The 14,797-nt window shown below is 53.0% G+C and overlaps 6 protein-coding genes across 6 annotated transcripts; 3 read left to right on the forward strand and 3 right to left on the reverse strand.

Moving 5' to 3' along the window:
- The first annotated feature begins 279 nt into the window (after positions 1–279).
- On the forward strand, positions 280–2,891 carry BO94DRAFT_564644 (Zn(II)2Cys6 transcription factor). The gene is made up of 3 exons (XM_025614440.1): positions 280–867; positions 923–1,399; positions 1,460–2,891. Exons 1-3 carry the CDS (start codon positions 409–411, stop codon positions 2,651–2,653), a joined length of 2,130 nt encoding a protein of 709 aa, XP_025469680.1. The 5' UTR covers positions 280–408; the 3' UTR covers positions 2,654–2,891.
- Positions 2,892–3,383: 492 nt separating this feature from the next.
- BO94DRAFT_384843 (putative chromatin remodeling complex subunit (Rsc9)) lies at positions 3,384–5,976 on the reverse strand. Its single transcript, XM_025607284.1, has 3 exons — positions 5,704–5,976; positions 5,317–5,643; positions 3,384–5,253 (listed from the first exon to the last, which is right to left on the reverse strand). Exons 1-3 carry the CDS (start codon positions 5,735–5,737, stop codon positions 3,398–3,400), a joined length of 2,217 nt encoding a protein of 738 aa, XP_025469681.1. The 5' UTR covers positions 5,738–5,976; the 3' UTR covers positions 3,384–3,397.
- Positions 5,977–6,863: 887 nt separating this feature from the next.
- On the forward strand, positions 6,864–7,656 carry BO94DRAFT_461507 (uncharacterized protein; the record flags this gene model as incomplete). Its single annotated transcript, XM_025607934.1, has 3 exons — positions 6,864–7,085; positions 7,146–7,283; positions 7,336–7,656. The coding sequence occupies 3 exons, from the start codon at positions 6,864–6,866 to the stop codon at positions 7,654–7,656; spliced, it is 681 nt and encodes a 226-aa protein (XP_025469682.1).
- On the forward strand, positions 7,603–8,581 carry BO94DRAFT_513126 (uncharacterized protein). Its single transcript, XM_025609832.1, has 2 exons — positions 7,603–7,998; positions 8,066–8,581. The coding sequence occupies exons 1-2, from the start codon at positions 7,882–7,884 to the stop codon at positions 8,273–8,275; spliced, it is 327 nt and encodes a 108-aa protein (XP_025469683.1). The 5' UTR covers positions 7,603–7,881; the 3' UTR covers positions 8,276–8,581.
- Positions 8,582–8,690: 109 nt separating this feature from the next.
- Positions 8,691–12,085, reverse strand: BO94DRAFT_622722 (putative C6 finger domain protein). The gene is made up of 6 exons (XM_025617097.1): positions 11,289–12,085; positions 11,101–11,213; positions 10,789–11,033; positions 10,543–10,735; positions 9,893–10,482; positions 8,691–9,830 (listed from the first exon to the last, which is right to left on the reverse strand). The coding sequence occupies exons 1-6, from the start codon at positions 11,694–11,696 to the stop codon at positions 8,965–8,967; spliced, it is 2,415 nt and encodes an 804-aa protein (XP_025469684.1). The 5' UTR covers positions 11,697–12,085; the 3' UTR covers positions 8,691–8,964.
- Positions 12,086–13,023: 938 nt separating this feature from the next.
- BO94DRAFT_385015 (uncharacterized protein) lies at positions 13,024–14,012 on the reverse strand. Its single transcript, XM_025607285.1, has 2 exons — positions 13,297–14,012; positions 13,024–13,231 (listed from the first exon to the last, which is right to left on the reverse strand). The coding sequence occupies exons 1-2, from the start codon at positions 13,724–13,726 to the stop codon at positions 13,143–13,145; spliced, it is 519 nt and encodes a 172-aa protein (XP_025469685.1). The 5' UTR covers positions 13,727–14,012; the 3' UTR covers positions 13,024–13,142.
- Positions 14,013–14,797: the final 785 nt, after the last annotated feature.

The following is a 14,797-nucleotide window of genomic DNA, read 5'->3' on the forward strand; positions in this document are numbered from 1 at the left end:
ATCTGCGGTCGCATGATCGACGCAAGGGACACAGACAAGCTCATGGCTAGAAGCATACTGCTACTGCTGCCCGGGCCAGAGGCACATCTACTCACATAGAACTTAATGGTTGCTTCTCACTCAATCAAGATTATGGTAGATTATAGAATCATAGAACCGTGGGAGGGTGGGTCCGGACTCCTGAGGCCTCGACGGGCGATCCCACGGGTGGCTTCTTGGCCGCTTATCTAGCCTAAGATCCTCCTCAGCTTATTCCATTCCAGCTCATCAAACTTGCCCAATCCACCTCTCAACCAACTCCAATCATCGTGCTGGTCCAAATGAACCATGTCGCGCTGTCGTAAGCGCCAGCCACCAAGCTATCATTCCTCATTCGATCAGCTTCCAGGAAGAAACTGGCCCTAAGCAATGAATCCTCTCAGCGAACCCACAGACCAAGCAGGAACCGCTCCGTCTTCGCCCTCGGTCAACAAACCCAAGGTCCGTCTGAGCTGCGAAACCTGTCGGCAGCGCAAAGTCAAATGCGATAAGCTAAACCCTTGCACCAACTGCCAGCGTCTCGGGGCGAGATGCGTCCCGGTTGAACGTGCACGGCTGCCGCGAGGCAGATCGGGCCGATTGGCAACTGAGCGACCAGGTGACCAGGATGCAAATTTGAAAGACCGCGTGTCGAAGCTTGAAAGCATCATTCGGGATCTCGCCCGTGGTGGTAGTCAAGCGTCCGTCCGGGCGATCTTAGCTGCTGCTGTCGAAGAAAGCTCGCAGGATGGCGAGAACTCGCTAGGCGAGGATGACTCGCAGGCTGGCGGTGTCCGCAGACCCGACACCTATCTAGGGTCTTCGTTTTGGGCCAATCTCTTGAATGAGGTGAGTTAGGTGCGATGAAATCTTATGGTTGCTGGGTCGTTAATGGTCTGGATAGGTGCCGGACGTGCATCCGAATGAGCGTCGGAGCTCAAAGAGTGACGACCGCAATGCTGAGACTAATAATCTCATCAACTATCGTCGGCTCCTGACCATGGCTAGCGGCAGTGGTGGTACTACTAACAGCGAACCTCCGGGCACCTCGTCTACCCATCAGCAGCTATGCTGTTTATTCATGCAGAGGGTAGACCCGATCTGCAAGATCCTACACAGGCCTTCACTAAAGGCATTTCTCGTGGATGGAAGTCCCTATCTTGACTACGAACCGGGACATCTGGCCCCAACGGCTCTCGCCTATTCTGTGTACTACGCAGCCTCGTGCAGTCTCAGTGACGAAGAGAGTATACGCAGCTTCGGCGTCCCCAAGTCAACCATGGTCTCTAGGTACCAGAAGGAAGCAGAGGCAGCTCTGGCCCGCGCAGACTTCATAACCACGAACGACCTAACCGTCCTACAAGCCTACGTGCTCTTCTTAGTACGTATCTACACATCTCAATCCCTTTCAACAGACCTCCACTAACCCTCCTCTCCCAAGATCGCCCTGCGCTCTCAAGACCAAAGCCGCCGAATGTGGACGATGCTCAGCATGGCCCTCCGCATCGGACAAGCCCTCTCGCTCCATCTCCCCGACCCTCCCTTCCACGTCCGGCCCTTCGAGCGTGAACTCCGCCGACGCCTCTGGCTGGCCATCGGCTTCCTCGATATCCAAGCATCCATGGACCGCGCTTCCGAACCAATGATGCAAGCCAGCTGGCTGGAATCCCACCCCCCAGCCAACGTAAACGACATCGACCTCAGCCCAAACATGGAAGCCAACCCGCCCGACTCCCCCGGATTCACCGACATGACCTTCACCATGATGGTCCACAAAACACAATACGTCGCCCGATCCCTCAACTTCTCCGGCTTCATGGAACCATCCATAACCACACTGGCCATCCGCCAACAACTCGTCCTCGAATTCCAACAATCCGTCACCAAACTCCTCCAACACGCCGAACCCGACAAACACCCCTTCCACTGGATCACCCGTGCCATCGCCGAATGCATCCACGCCTGCATGCAACTCATCACGCTACGACCCCTCCAGCGTTCCCCCAACTTCACCCCTCCCCTCGTTCGCGGCGACCGTCTCCTCGAATTCGCCGTCAACGTTCTCATCGTCTCCCGCCGCCTCCGTTCCGACCCCCGCTTCACCACCTACCAATGGTTCGAATTCGCCTTCCCCCCCTGGCACTGTCTCGCCGTCGCCCTCGCCGAACTCTGCGTCTGCGACGACAAAGCCGTAATGGAACGCTTCTGGGATCCCATCGAGGAATCCTTCCACCTACTAGGTCGTCTCATCGCCGACTCCCAACGCGGCATGCTCTGGAAACCGATGGAAAAGCTCATGGCGCGGGCTCGGGACCGACGCGTTCAATTACTCGCCTCTCCAAGTCCGGACGCTTATTCTCCTTCTCTGTCGACAGCCGTCCAACAACAGCCTATCTCTATGCAAATGGACACGCAGGGCTTTGTCCCGGGCATAGATGGGAGAGTCGGATTGCAACATGCCGTTGCGGCTATGAATACGCCTGAGAGTGTTGTTGATGGCACGTGGCCTAATGTTTGGGATGCTGTGGATTTCAGCTACGCGGCTCCCGGAACGGCCCAGGTGGCGTGGATGAGCTATGAGAATTTTGTCGCGGACTTTTACGTCAATGTTGATGATCCGTTGGTGAATCGTTGAATACTATAACAAGTGGGCGATAGGGACCTGAGAACTACACAGGGAAGTACAATGCTCCGAAAGAAGCATATTGCAGATCCCGGATTATGCAATGGCACGTACAGGAGAGGCTCTAGAATGGGTTATTGTCTAGAACATTTGGAGGACATGATCTGATCCCGCCTTACCACACCGACTCCGCCTATGATACACTCGTCGAAAGGAAAAAGTGCAGCCCGTGATGGACTGCGAGAGGGGAATGGGGGGGGGGGGGGGGGGAAGTGGAATCGAAAAAGAAAAAGAGAAAGGAAAAGAAAAAGCAGAATAGATCGACATAACGGCCCCCCTCCGTGTCCAGTTCTACCTCGTCACCATCACCAGGACGCCTAATAGAGTCAGATGGCACCACTCCACTCACACCGTTTAAAAAACATATCGCTCCCTATCCTCTCCAAATACGCGGCAAAAAAGTGTTGTACGGCCGCCCATATAATAAGAGTAATACATAGGAGGCTGCACAATGCCCCTTCGGTGGTTTCCCCGTGGGGGAGAAGAAGAAGAAAGATAATATCACCGCGCGAATTTAAAGCAGATAGGCAGGCAGGAAAGCGAAGCAGAAGAATAAGCCAGGGTATTTGTACAACAGATCAAGAAAGAAAAGAGAAGATGAAACTCGGCAAGAATGCGATAGATCGTGCGATGATAATGATAATGGAACGTTTCGTCACTCAAGGTTAGGTCAGGATCAGTCCAGATTCATTTCAATCAATAGTAATCCTCTTTCTCTATTATCATGATTAACTCGGTGAGTTCCTTGCGTAGCGACCGGTTCCGGTCCCACGTTTCCACGATCTTCGGACGATGGCTGAGGAACACGGCTTTCTTCCACGAGAGCCCGTTGTATTTCTGTGCCATGCCGGTTGGCAGGTTCCTGGCTATGTTGCGCAGGACTAGCGCGGCCTTGTAGGCTACGCCGATGGGTTCATGCCTGTCGTTGGTGGGCGTGTTCATATTGTACCATTTGCGGACGATCCGCTCTTGAAGCACGGCGCGCTTAGGAACGGGGGCATCGGCATCAGCAGGGCGCTCTTCGGGCAAGTGTGATGCTACATGACCGGCTACCATGGCGGTATTGGCACTGGGGCCTGACGAGCGGAACCGAGTACAGTTGTCCCAAGAACAAGTGTGGACCGGGGTTTCGGCTTGGTCCAGGTTATAGTGGCCTGGCGTGTCCGTGGCCTTGAGTTCCATGTGGTCTGAGAATACATGGTTGCGCAAGTCGGTCGGGGTAGCGAAAGCACGCTGGCAGGTCTTGCTGGGTTTCGAGTTGTCCGCCCACTTGCAGTAAATGTAGGGGAATCCCTGGAATGTGTAGGCCGTCTCCAGAGGACGGATGCCCTTGATGATGAACCGAGTCGCCGCACCAGGCCCGTTGATGACCTGCGCTTGCGCGTTGGTAAAAGTGGTGCTGACATTCTTAATGAACTCGGCTGCGGGAAGGACACCACCCCCCGGAACTCGAGGATCCGCGAATCGGCTCTGGTACGCTTGCCACAGAGCTATTTGAGTGATTTCACACTCGGCGTCCTCAACAAAGCAGCAACGCAGCCAGCGGGAGCTGCGCTCCGGCTCTTGTAGCTCCATCAGATCTTTCAGAAGCTCCGCTGGCACACGGGGAATCTCCGATGGCGGGGGCGCGACTTTCTCCTCCTGTAGAACGGTCTCTTGCTTAAAAGGTCGCGCTTCGTGCATCAGGAGAGCGATCATTCGTGGGACGAAAACACTGGGAAAATCAAAGATGTCCAGCATGGTTTCGATGTTCTCGCGAGAGAGCGTATATTGATACCAGAAGTCGAGCGCCCCGCTCAGTATGTCCTTGTCCAAGTCCAGAAGAGTATGGAAGTACATCTGTTGTAAGGATTGTTTTGGCATGCGCTCCAGTGCGCGATTTGCCTCGGGCTCGTCTATTTCGGTTGAGAAATGTGTGAGCGCCCAGAGCGCCCGGACGATGTGGGCACGATCGGGTGACTCGAGGCAGTTGAGCAGAGAATTCCAAAGAGGATCCTCCGGATCGGTTCGCATAAATTTGGTGACCTCTTCTGCGATGTCCAAGGCGTCGTTCCTGATTTCGTTGAGACGGGGCTGATTAGGGAGGTTGATCAGTATGACTAGGAAGTCCCTCAGTAGGCCGTTCGCATAACGCGAAACATAAAACGCGTTCTCTCGGAGCAGAACCATGTTGCGGAGAACTAGGGTAGCCTCTTTGACATTCCGTAAACTATGGTTGAACTCGCGCGTTTCAAGCGTGTCAGTGGGCAGCGTGACGGGTATCTTGCTGATCCTCTCGAGCAGATCGCGTGTTCCATGTAGCGAGTTGAGCACATTGACTCGCTCCATAGGTTGACGGAAATCGTACTGGAGTTCCCATTTGACCCCCGTGCAGATTATTGAAACATCAATGGCCGTTTCCATCAACATCTCGGCAAGCAATGGAAACCCCTCAAACTTGAATTTGTCCCAACGCTGGTTCGAAATCTGAACAAGGTGGTACAATGCGAAATCGACCTCATCAGGAATGCCGGACTGTAGCCCATAATGAGCACGTTTATAGATATGGTCCGCTGTACAGGCGTGTTAGCAATGTCAACGACACCAACGTGGGGTTGTTGTGAAGGCTCACGCACACTTCGGGACCTCGAGGTATCTGAGGGGGAAATAGGGGTCATAGAAGTCAGGTTGCTTTGGCACCTTGCCATGTAGGTTCAAAAAAAGGCCCGGCCGGTTGCCTGGCGTTGCTACCTCGCGTGTGTTCATGGGCACTTTCTGCTCTTTTCCGTCCCACGCCTCAGTGGGGAAATGCGAACTGTTCGAATTCGGTGCGGGCGAGTTCGAATGAGTTTGTGACATTGCTGTGGGCTGCGGCGATTGATTTGGTTGGGTATGTGACCGCCGGACCGGAGCAGTGTCAGGAATGAATGGCTGGTTAGCCTTGGGAGCCTGCCGCAAGCCCTCTACAAGACGTTAACAGAGCTTACGGGCAAGGAGCAGAGAGATTAGGTGGTAGCACTTGCCTCGTAAAGATGTGCGTGGAGTCTGAGAAGACATGTTGAGCTTAACTCAAACACGCCTAAGTCCGATGCCGTGTATCACTCGATACCTCCCAAGAAAGCTGTGATCTCAGGTCGCCCTGGAATGCCTCAGAGAGAGACCAAGGTTGACCCAACTGACCCAACCTACTACCCAAACACACCTTCAGCAGCTTAAGCGCGAGACTCTCGTGGTTAGACGCGCCGAATTGAAGTCGAACGCCCAAACGCCGTCTCTTGTGACCCCGGTCCTCCGTCTCTTCCAATTATATCCTGAAATTTTCCTGCTGAGACGATGTGGATGTGCGGGGGTGGATTCGTAATCCGATCGTTTTCCGGGCGGAAGTTCGTGGGCTGGGTTCAAGGAACGTAGTCCGGCGACGGCTTGGAAGCTTGGTCGCGATATGAAGCTATCGGAGGACAGCCTGCTGGGAACCAAAGAGGATGCGACGACGGGACAACAACATAAGACGTTCGCGTAGGAAGCGCTCAGGAATTTATTTCGAATCACTGCGCGTATTGTCGACTGGAATGAGCGACAGATACACCCTAGAATCCGATGCCAATTCCTCTGGGGAAAACCAAGGAGCGAGGGCGCTGCGTAAATATAAAGACAAGCTGATCCTGCGATCGATCCGTCCTTGGTCCATCCGCAGGCAAAAGTCCGCGCTGCTCCTTTGGGCCTCAGGCGCGTGTCCGGATTATCCTTGGTTCCGAAGGGTTGTTCCCGGACTGTTTGCCTGGTTTGGCAGGATGAGTAATGAATGCCCTTGATGCCTAGCATTTCAGGCATTTAAGGCATCCATGATCAGAAGCCAGCACTGTCGATCAGCGTTCGTCGATCATCCCGAGCTGCAGTGGCCTAGTGTCAGATAAAGCACTCAGAGACACAATCTGGCAATGTCTCCCTGGTATCAATCTGCAAGCATCATCATAGCACCCGTTTATCGCAATCTTTTTGGGTTGGCGATAATAGGCCTAGTCTCAGGTCACCTGCGCCTATACTTCATCCACCATCCAACCCCCCTCATCTACTTCGTACACCTCTGCAGTATAGGCCACCCTCTCGCTTTCATATAATTTCCTATGTAGTATCTTAATATGATCTTTTATAATCTCCCTATCTCGAGAACCTACTTGACACAATGAATCCGCTGTCTCAACAGCCCCCCGATTCCACCACTCTCGCTCGTCTATCATTAGCCAAATTCTCTCATACGACGACATCACTTAACCACCGAGGGCCACTCCACTGGAGCCATGTGATGGGAAACGGGAACCTGATCGGCATATTTGAGAAGCGCGCAATGACAAGTTTCACACCAGACAGAGTACTATTGAAGGTCCTTGGTGTCCATGAGACCCTGGTGATCTCCACCGGCTTTGACACGTAGAGTAAAACAAAAGCTAATCGAATATATCACCAGGAAGAGATCGACCTTACCCACTTCGCTATCGAGTCCGGAAACATAACCCATTTTAGCCAAAGTGCAGCGTCAAAACCAATCTTCGCTGTAGTCGTGAAGCTACCCTGCCTTGCAGTGAAATACCCACGAGGAAACATGGTAGGGAAATGAACTCAATGGACAAGCCAGCCCATCGCTAACCGTATCATAGGTTCACCGCTTCCAGATCAAGTTCTCCTTCGACCGAGACTTCTATACGGCTTTGGCCATTCTCAGCGATATGAAATGCCCATTCTCGGAGGCCAGTGTTGGCTCCATGCGGAAACTAACCTCATCTCAGTGGAACTCGGGATCAATCGAGTGCGGATCTATAGCCAGGGAGCCAACATATGGCTTGGGAATGCCGGGTTCATCTGCTTCTCATCCCGTTACTCTATTCCAACACCCCTCAACAACCAGTACATCGGGTTCATCATCTAGCGTTACAGCAGGCAAGTATCCTAGACTCCCAATGACAGACATTAAAACCTAATAACCACAGGGACCTCACTACCAACCACATCATCTAGCACTGTCCAGACCAGTCACACATACTTCACTAGAGCCCGCACCAACCAAAATCACCCAGCACAAGTGCAAGCGCCTTTCAATCTCGCACAGCCCATCACGCAGGAGTACTTCAGCGCCCCGGACAACAATCGTCCTAGACCATCTACATCAACACCATCACTGCTAGCAGAGCATACTAAGCCTTTAGATGTACCACCCAAAAGAGAGCTCCCATTTCCCAGTGCCGCGAAAAGCACCGGTACCAAAAAGAACCCGCCCACTTTCTCACAAGCAACAACAAATGCACCTACGAAGGCTGTTCGAGGTACCAGAATCAATGATCTGAGACTTGAGTAGAATATATCCATGCTAATCTTCACCAACAACCGCAGAAACAGGTCCAACAAGAACAACACCCACATCTACCAACCCACCAAAGACCTCCACCCTCGAACCAAGACCATCCACCTCAAGCGGAAAAGTCACTATACTGCGATACAACCCCAATCATAATAAACAACCCCTACAAACCGAGCCTGATATCCTTCCCCCCACTGGAATCTATAACCCCACAGACCCAGCAACGGTTATACAATCCCTGAATCCATTTCATCCCTCCACACACCACCCAACTGAACTGATCAAAGTAGACGAAGGCCCGACAAAGAACGGAGAGTCCCAACAAGGGAAACTGCCAAACGCTTTCACGACAGTAGATCTCTCGACATACGTGGCCGCTCCCACATCCGAGCGCATGGCTAGTATAGAAGCATGGATTTGTAGTCAACTTGAGGATGATGGGTTCATCGAGCTCTGTCAGGATATGGAGGGGATTTGGCAACGGATCGGGTTCGGGAAACGACATGAGATGTAATGAGACGTGATGTTGTATTTGCTGTCGATTGTACGTTTATATGGCTATGCATCGAAGTCGATGTGCGAGTGGCTGGGTCGGTCGTGGTGGGTTGATGATAAGTGATGAATACTGATTATACTAATAATTAATGTCAAATCTTTGAAGCTGACGCATAGCTCAATTGTCAGCGATTATCCCCAGGATGATATAAAAGGAAACTACCAAAATATCCATTTAGTGAAAAGAGTAAAGATAGACAGGCCCTAAAAAGTAATACGCTAGTCACGAAAAGACAGTCATTAAGAAGTGGATAACCTTAATAAGGTTCTTTTCTGGGGATATATGAGAAGAGAAATTCGAGCTCAAAAAACAGATTCAATTTTCCAAAGAAACCATTACGAAGAATACACTCATACAATCTCAGTGTACGCGAGTTTACCGAGACCGACGGTAGATCAACCCGGAGAACACATTCAGATAACCTTCCTTGGTGAGCAGAGTGAAGTCAACCACCATGTGACCGTGTGGTTGCGAGGCGAGGTTTGGTGAAGTGGCATTCATGTTATGTTCGGCCGAGGACATGGCAGGGGGCGGCGAAGAGGCGTTGGCGGCCACCTGGCCCTCAGCACCCACGGCCAGATCAGCCAGGTGTTGGAGGGAGCGCTGCTCATTGGGTCCCATCACTGGCGGAGCAGCAGAACCGCTCTTGCCGAGATTGGGGTCCTGCAATTGGTGTTCTTGTGCCTTCGTTCGTCTCCATTCCAGGAAGACGCGGATTTTCGCATCCCAGCCTGGAGTGCCGAAGATGTCACCAAACTCGCCTGACTCGGCGGTCCGCTTGGAGCGCCAGTCTAGGATCTCTTCGACCTTCTTCAGTGCCTCCCAGCATTGGTTCGCGTGTTCGGGAAGGACAGTGGCCTCGAGAAGAGTCATGGACGCCAACGCCAAACTATGCAGATCAAACGGTGTGGACAGTCGGGACTGCATGCTCGCCTTGTGCAGCTCGTTAATGACCTCTTCGGCGGCGTAGATAATTTCGTAAGGACTGTAGACAAAGATGTGGCGTTTGACCAACAACCGGACGGTCCAGTACAATTGGTTCTGTAGACTATCGAAGAAGCCATAGGGTGTACCGTCCTCTGCGTGTTCATGAGGCTTGCGGAAATCTCCTATCTCAGCGAGACGCTCGAGTGATGCGACCAAGTTCGCTGCGATCATACGGCCCAGCCCTGTGTTTGTCTGACAGACGTTATGCTCTTGCGCGGCGAGTGTAACCATCTCAACGAGGAATGTGGAGTAAGCTGGAGGGTATCAAAGTCAGTCAATGAATTCAGCTTGTGAAAAAAAATATTGTCAGACATACAGCCAATTCCCGCGGTGGAGGAACCAAGGACTCTTTCATCCTCACGTCCACCAATCTCAAATGTGCCCAAAACACTAGGATCAGCAACGCTAATCGAATACCAGCGAGTCAGGATGGCCAAAGACACCCAACTGCGTCTCACAAGGTTGGCGTCGGAGTCGACATCTGGATCTGACGATCTCTTGGTCTTTAACTGACCGAGGGCCTTAGCCATGTCGGAGCCAAGCTTGGTAGCAGAGTGGATGAGGCTGTGCTTGGGTACGCCATCTTTCATCACGAAGTTGTCGGGCCCTCGTGAATCGCAGTCGAGGATCATGAGAAGGAGGGTCTGAAGCCAGATTAAGTTCACTCCTGCTGGACGTACCAGAGCAGGCTGTCGGGTATAGTACAAGAGAAGATCCTGCGCGTTATCGAACGAGGTAACTCTTTCAAAGATCCCTGTGACACGGTCCATATTGGTACGTGTCACAGTGAAGAGACTGTAAGAGAATATCTCCTGCACCTCGCGACTGCATTGGTGTAGAAGCTCGAGGAGACGTTCTTTGGAGTGTGGCAAGATAGGGAGTACCGGGTGGATCTTTTGATAATAACTGCTCGGAATTAGAAAGCCAATCAAGCAAGAATAGATCACATCTAGTGATGCAACTTACGCATTAAGAGCACTCTCGTCCACATCCAAGGGCGTCATATCCTCATCCAAAGCTTGTTTAGGTACTTCGGGTATTTCGAGGCCAGGCGGCAGCTCAGTTTCATTTCCCGTTGACCAGAAAAGGTTCCCAGGCTTAGGTGCGGAGTGGTTCACAACCGATGGATTGCAGGGGTCTGTCGAGCTCTCTGCCGCTTCTAGTACAATTAGTCTAATGAATCCGCAAGCTGGCATGACAGGAGGCACGAACCAAACGCGTTTTGAGAGCGAGGGTTGAACGGTGCCTGCGCAAATGATGAGCTGGGAAGCCCTTCGAATACCGAGTACGTCCTCTTGCGACCAATTGGACCAGCATCCATTGGTGGCGAAAAGTCCTGGTAGGCCCTTGGAGAAGAGACTTCGTTCATCGGCTGGTAAGGCATGTCGGGATGGACCATAGCAGGTTGCATCTGACTTTCGAGGGTATGTAGTCGCTCGGCAAGCTCTTTTATGTAACTTTTATCGGTGTTAGTGAATCACGTCCATCCGTCCCGTAAATCCCGACGCGCATCATGACTCTTACCCTTTGCTCGGACCACGCTTCATGGGCACGCGACTGAATTGGCAGACGACACCAAGCCGGCGACAGTTGGAACAAGTCTCAACACCTGATTCAGAGCTCGCATCGCAGCGAACCTATGTGACGAAGATGTTAGATCACTGAGCCACGTCGCGTCCAGGCGATGGAAAAAAAAAGCGTGTTGTGGGTACCTTCTTGCGCCTGCATTCATCGCAAGCCCTGGAAATCTTGGATCTCTTCCGCCTAGCACTCTGGTCTCCATAACTCAAGTCGTGATTGGGGTCGACGCCTACTTGCTGGCTGGGGGTGAATTGGAGCATGTGCTGTTGTTGGTGCTGGTCGGGAGACGACGGGCGGCCCATATCAGCACCACCAGGGTTGGAGGAGCCCAGGACCATCGACTGACCATGGTGGACTCCATTGCTGGAGCCATCCGCGAGGCCGGGGCCAGAGGTTTCACGCGACAGCTCGGCGGACAGAAGTTCGTCGGCAGTCAGCTGTCGGTTGTAGTACTGCATGGCGCCCTGGCCCATCTGCGCCGCGTTGGGGGAGGGGTAGGAAGGGGCCGGAGGCAGATCGGCGTGCTCGCGGGAGTTCATCGTGGGTGGAGGGGATGAAAGCGCCAGGGAAGACCGGGGGTGGATGGTGGAGCGATGCTCCGGATGATGGAGGAGGGAGAGAGTTGAAGGACGGAAGACGCGCGAACAGCAGGCAAGGTTTTACAGGCTAAAATTACCTGGGCGGGGAGAATTTCGAAAGGGTTAGCGCCGAAGGCCGACGGCGACGAGCAGGACTCAGCAAACATGATCTCGCGACCGAATGGCAGTCAGTCCATCGCATCGAATCTGATGTCGATTCGGGGACGAGGATATAGTTTCATACTGGGATGATCGCGCCGACGCGGAGGGCCGGCCTTTTGTTTCTGCGTCCAGCGACGGATTAATACTATTTCCCACCGGCCCAGAACTCGACCAACCCTCTTCGTTCGCCCCCAGAACTGCCGGCCTCAGTCGTTCTGCCCGGTTGGTGTGCGAGTCGGGTTCGCTTTCGCCGGATTTCTGGTCCTCACGATCCCCTGCCTGTGCTCCTATCCTCCCCTTGTTGGCCTGGTATACGAGGCGATTGCGAGGGGTCTCGTGGTTGACCGTTCCCCAGCGGCCGTCGCTCAGGGACACATGTTACCCAGTGTTTACCTCCACTCATACCTGGGGGAGACCCGTCTGGCTCTAGTTCTGGCTTATCCAGCTGCTCCAAGCAAAATTCTCTACTTCCAGTCTCCTCGTACGGCCTCATGTGGCGTGTTCTCACGTGAGAATGTATGTACGACGGCTGTCCTCCTAAGAAGCCGGCTTGCAGCAGACTTGGTCTGATGCCGTGCTTTAAATCTCCGGCATGGTTTTTGAGGCATCGTTATGCATTCTTCAAGTCATGGCCGAAGCTTTCAAGGGCTGTTCGAGAACCACAGTCTTCTTTCGGGCCTGTCACGGCAACCTGAGCGAGGAGCTTCGACGTGTCTATGTAATAGGCTTGGCTTTCTTGCATTGACGACGCGGCCAGCAAAACGGCACTCGCCCTTTTGAAGAGCTCTCTGTCTCCACGTTGGCTACTTTTGATCGAGTCACCATCGTTCGTGGCATTTTAATCGCTATACGTCTAGTCCTACAGCATCCCAGGTCAGGGCTCCAATAGTTGGTTGAACCGTTCCTTCGACAGGTCCTCCAAGGTAATCTTGGTTTCGAACAAATGTAGGATCCAACTCTGCCACGTCGGCGATTCTTGTGGCCCGGTGATGAAAAAAAATACAACATGCACAGCTGTGGAGAAATTCTTGGTTTCACACCCCGGCTCACGGGGCGTCATGTCCGAAGCTTCAAGCATATGAACGTGGTATCATAGCTTAGTTCACCGATAGATCGTGGCCCCCGACGAAGGAAGATCCTGCTTGCGCAAGCCATGAGTACCCCTTACGGCAATCTGGTGCCTTGCGACAGTTTACTCGACTGCTCCTTGTTCAAACTGGCAAGGTTCGTTGTGTCGGTTTCGATTTAGACGCCCGGTACAACGGAGTAGTGTCTTATCGGAGGGGCCTCGTTCAACAAGTCAGTGAGAATGGCGACAAATAACCCCTCAGGAGCTGGGATGTGCCCCTGTAGACTTAGCTCTTCACATTTTATTTTCTCGGAGAAGATGATTTCGCACCCTCGATAGTCGGTAGGTGTCGAAAGCCACGTACAAACCCATTGTCCCTGGTGGTCGTACTAAAGATCGACCAACAAACGCCCCCTGCATCACTGGTTCCTCGAGACAACCAGGTCCTACCTAGATCCCAATACGGGGTAGAACCAAGCCATTTGCCGAGACTATCTGGAATTCTAGATAGCTGATGACCTAGACTCTTCAGCAATAATTTCTTATCGGTGACCAAACCGTTCCCAGGATACCGTTTCCACCTCAACCAAGCACCACCGGCAATAGCTTCAGTTATCCTCCACATCGCGGGCACGGTCCGTTGGCTGGGGCTGACCGGTGCGCAGTAGGCTGAAACAGGCCCACCGCGTCTTGTCCCAGCTAGTACTAAGCTACCAGCAGCTTGCCTACCTAAAATTAAGCCATGCATTGAGAGTGTCATGGCGCAAATTCGCCGATGGGCGATCCGCAATGTAGAACAATCGATTCAATGGTTCTGGCATTAATAGTTTGCTTTCTGTTGTTCCCGGATTGGGGGGGGGGTCAATATTGAACCCAGGCGATCGGCTGAGGATTGGATCGTTGGGGAGTGGAACTATCTGGGGAATTCGATGGAGTGACCGGGATGGTGATGATCCACCAGACAAGGCAAGTCAGCCTGGCACTAAAGGACATGCTAATTGCTAGTTGCCAGTTAGACTCCGGCTGGGTAGTAATAATAACAATAACAGTAACGGACTACTCCGACGGTGGAGGCGCAGATACTCCGTAGTCACAATAGTGACAATACGTTCCGTCTTAATATGGACGGACTGATGGGCCCTCCTCCAGCGTTCAGCGTTCAGCGTTCAGAGCAACTTAACTCTACACTAAACTGTATCCTGCCCTATCACCCGCGTTGCCAGGGTGTTGGTGTTTCAGTGATTCATATCGTTGGCTAGCATGGTTTCTATCCTGGGACACGCTGGGATCGCGACTAGACGGTTCTGCTGTAGTAGCTTCAGCTAGCGACCGATGCTGCTGCAATACCTGTGGAGGGATTCAGCCCTGACTCCTGACAGAGGTACGGACTTATGTAGGGCAGTCCAAGGTACCGACCGCATTGCTGCAGCCGAGGACCGTTCCCGTCCGTTCGACACCCAGGCCATACGACGCCAGTACCAGGGCGCACTCGCCAGGGCCCCGAGGGAACCCGACTATGGCCAGGTAGAGGGTATCATTGGCGGACAGGGCGGCCACCCAGCGCTGCGTAGATCAGGCCCCGCCGCATGACCGCCATCGAAACCGCTGCAATTGCCCCGAATGAGAAGCAGTGACGCCATCCCGCAGTCCCCAACAACTCGTGATTTTGGCGATGGGATCTGAGGCCCCAAGGGACAACTGATCAGTGATGTAAACTGGGTCCCTAGCGGAATTGGTATCTTTTTCCTGGCGCCCTGATAGGCTTTCTCAGGGCCGCAAAAGAAAGCAAGCTTGAGTCTTCAATGGTGGGCAGTTCCACGTTGATCATATG

The sequence above is a fragment of the Aspergillus sclerotioniger genome (genome assembly GCF_003184525.1).
Source record: "Aspergillus sclerotioniger CBS 115572 chromosome Unknown BO94scaffold_8, whole genome shotgun sequence".
NCBI classification, from domain to species: domain Eukaryota; kingdom Fungi; phylum Ascomycota; class Eurotiomycetes; order Eurotiales; family Aspergillaceae; genus Aspergillus; species Aspergillus sclerotioniger.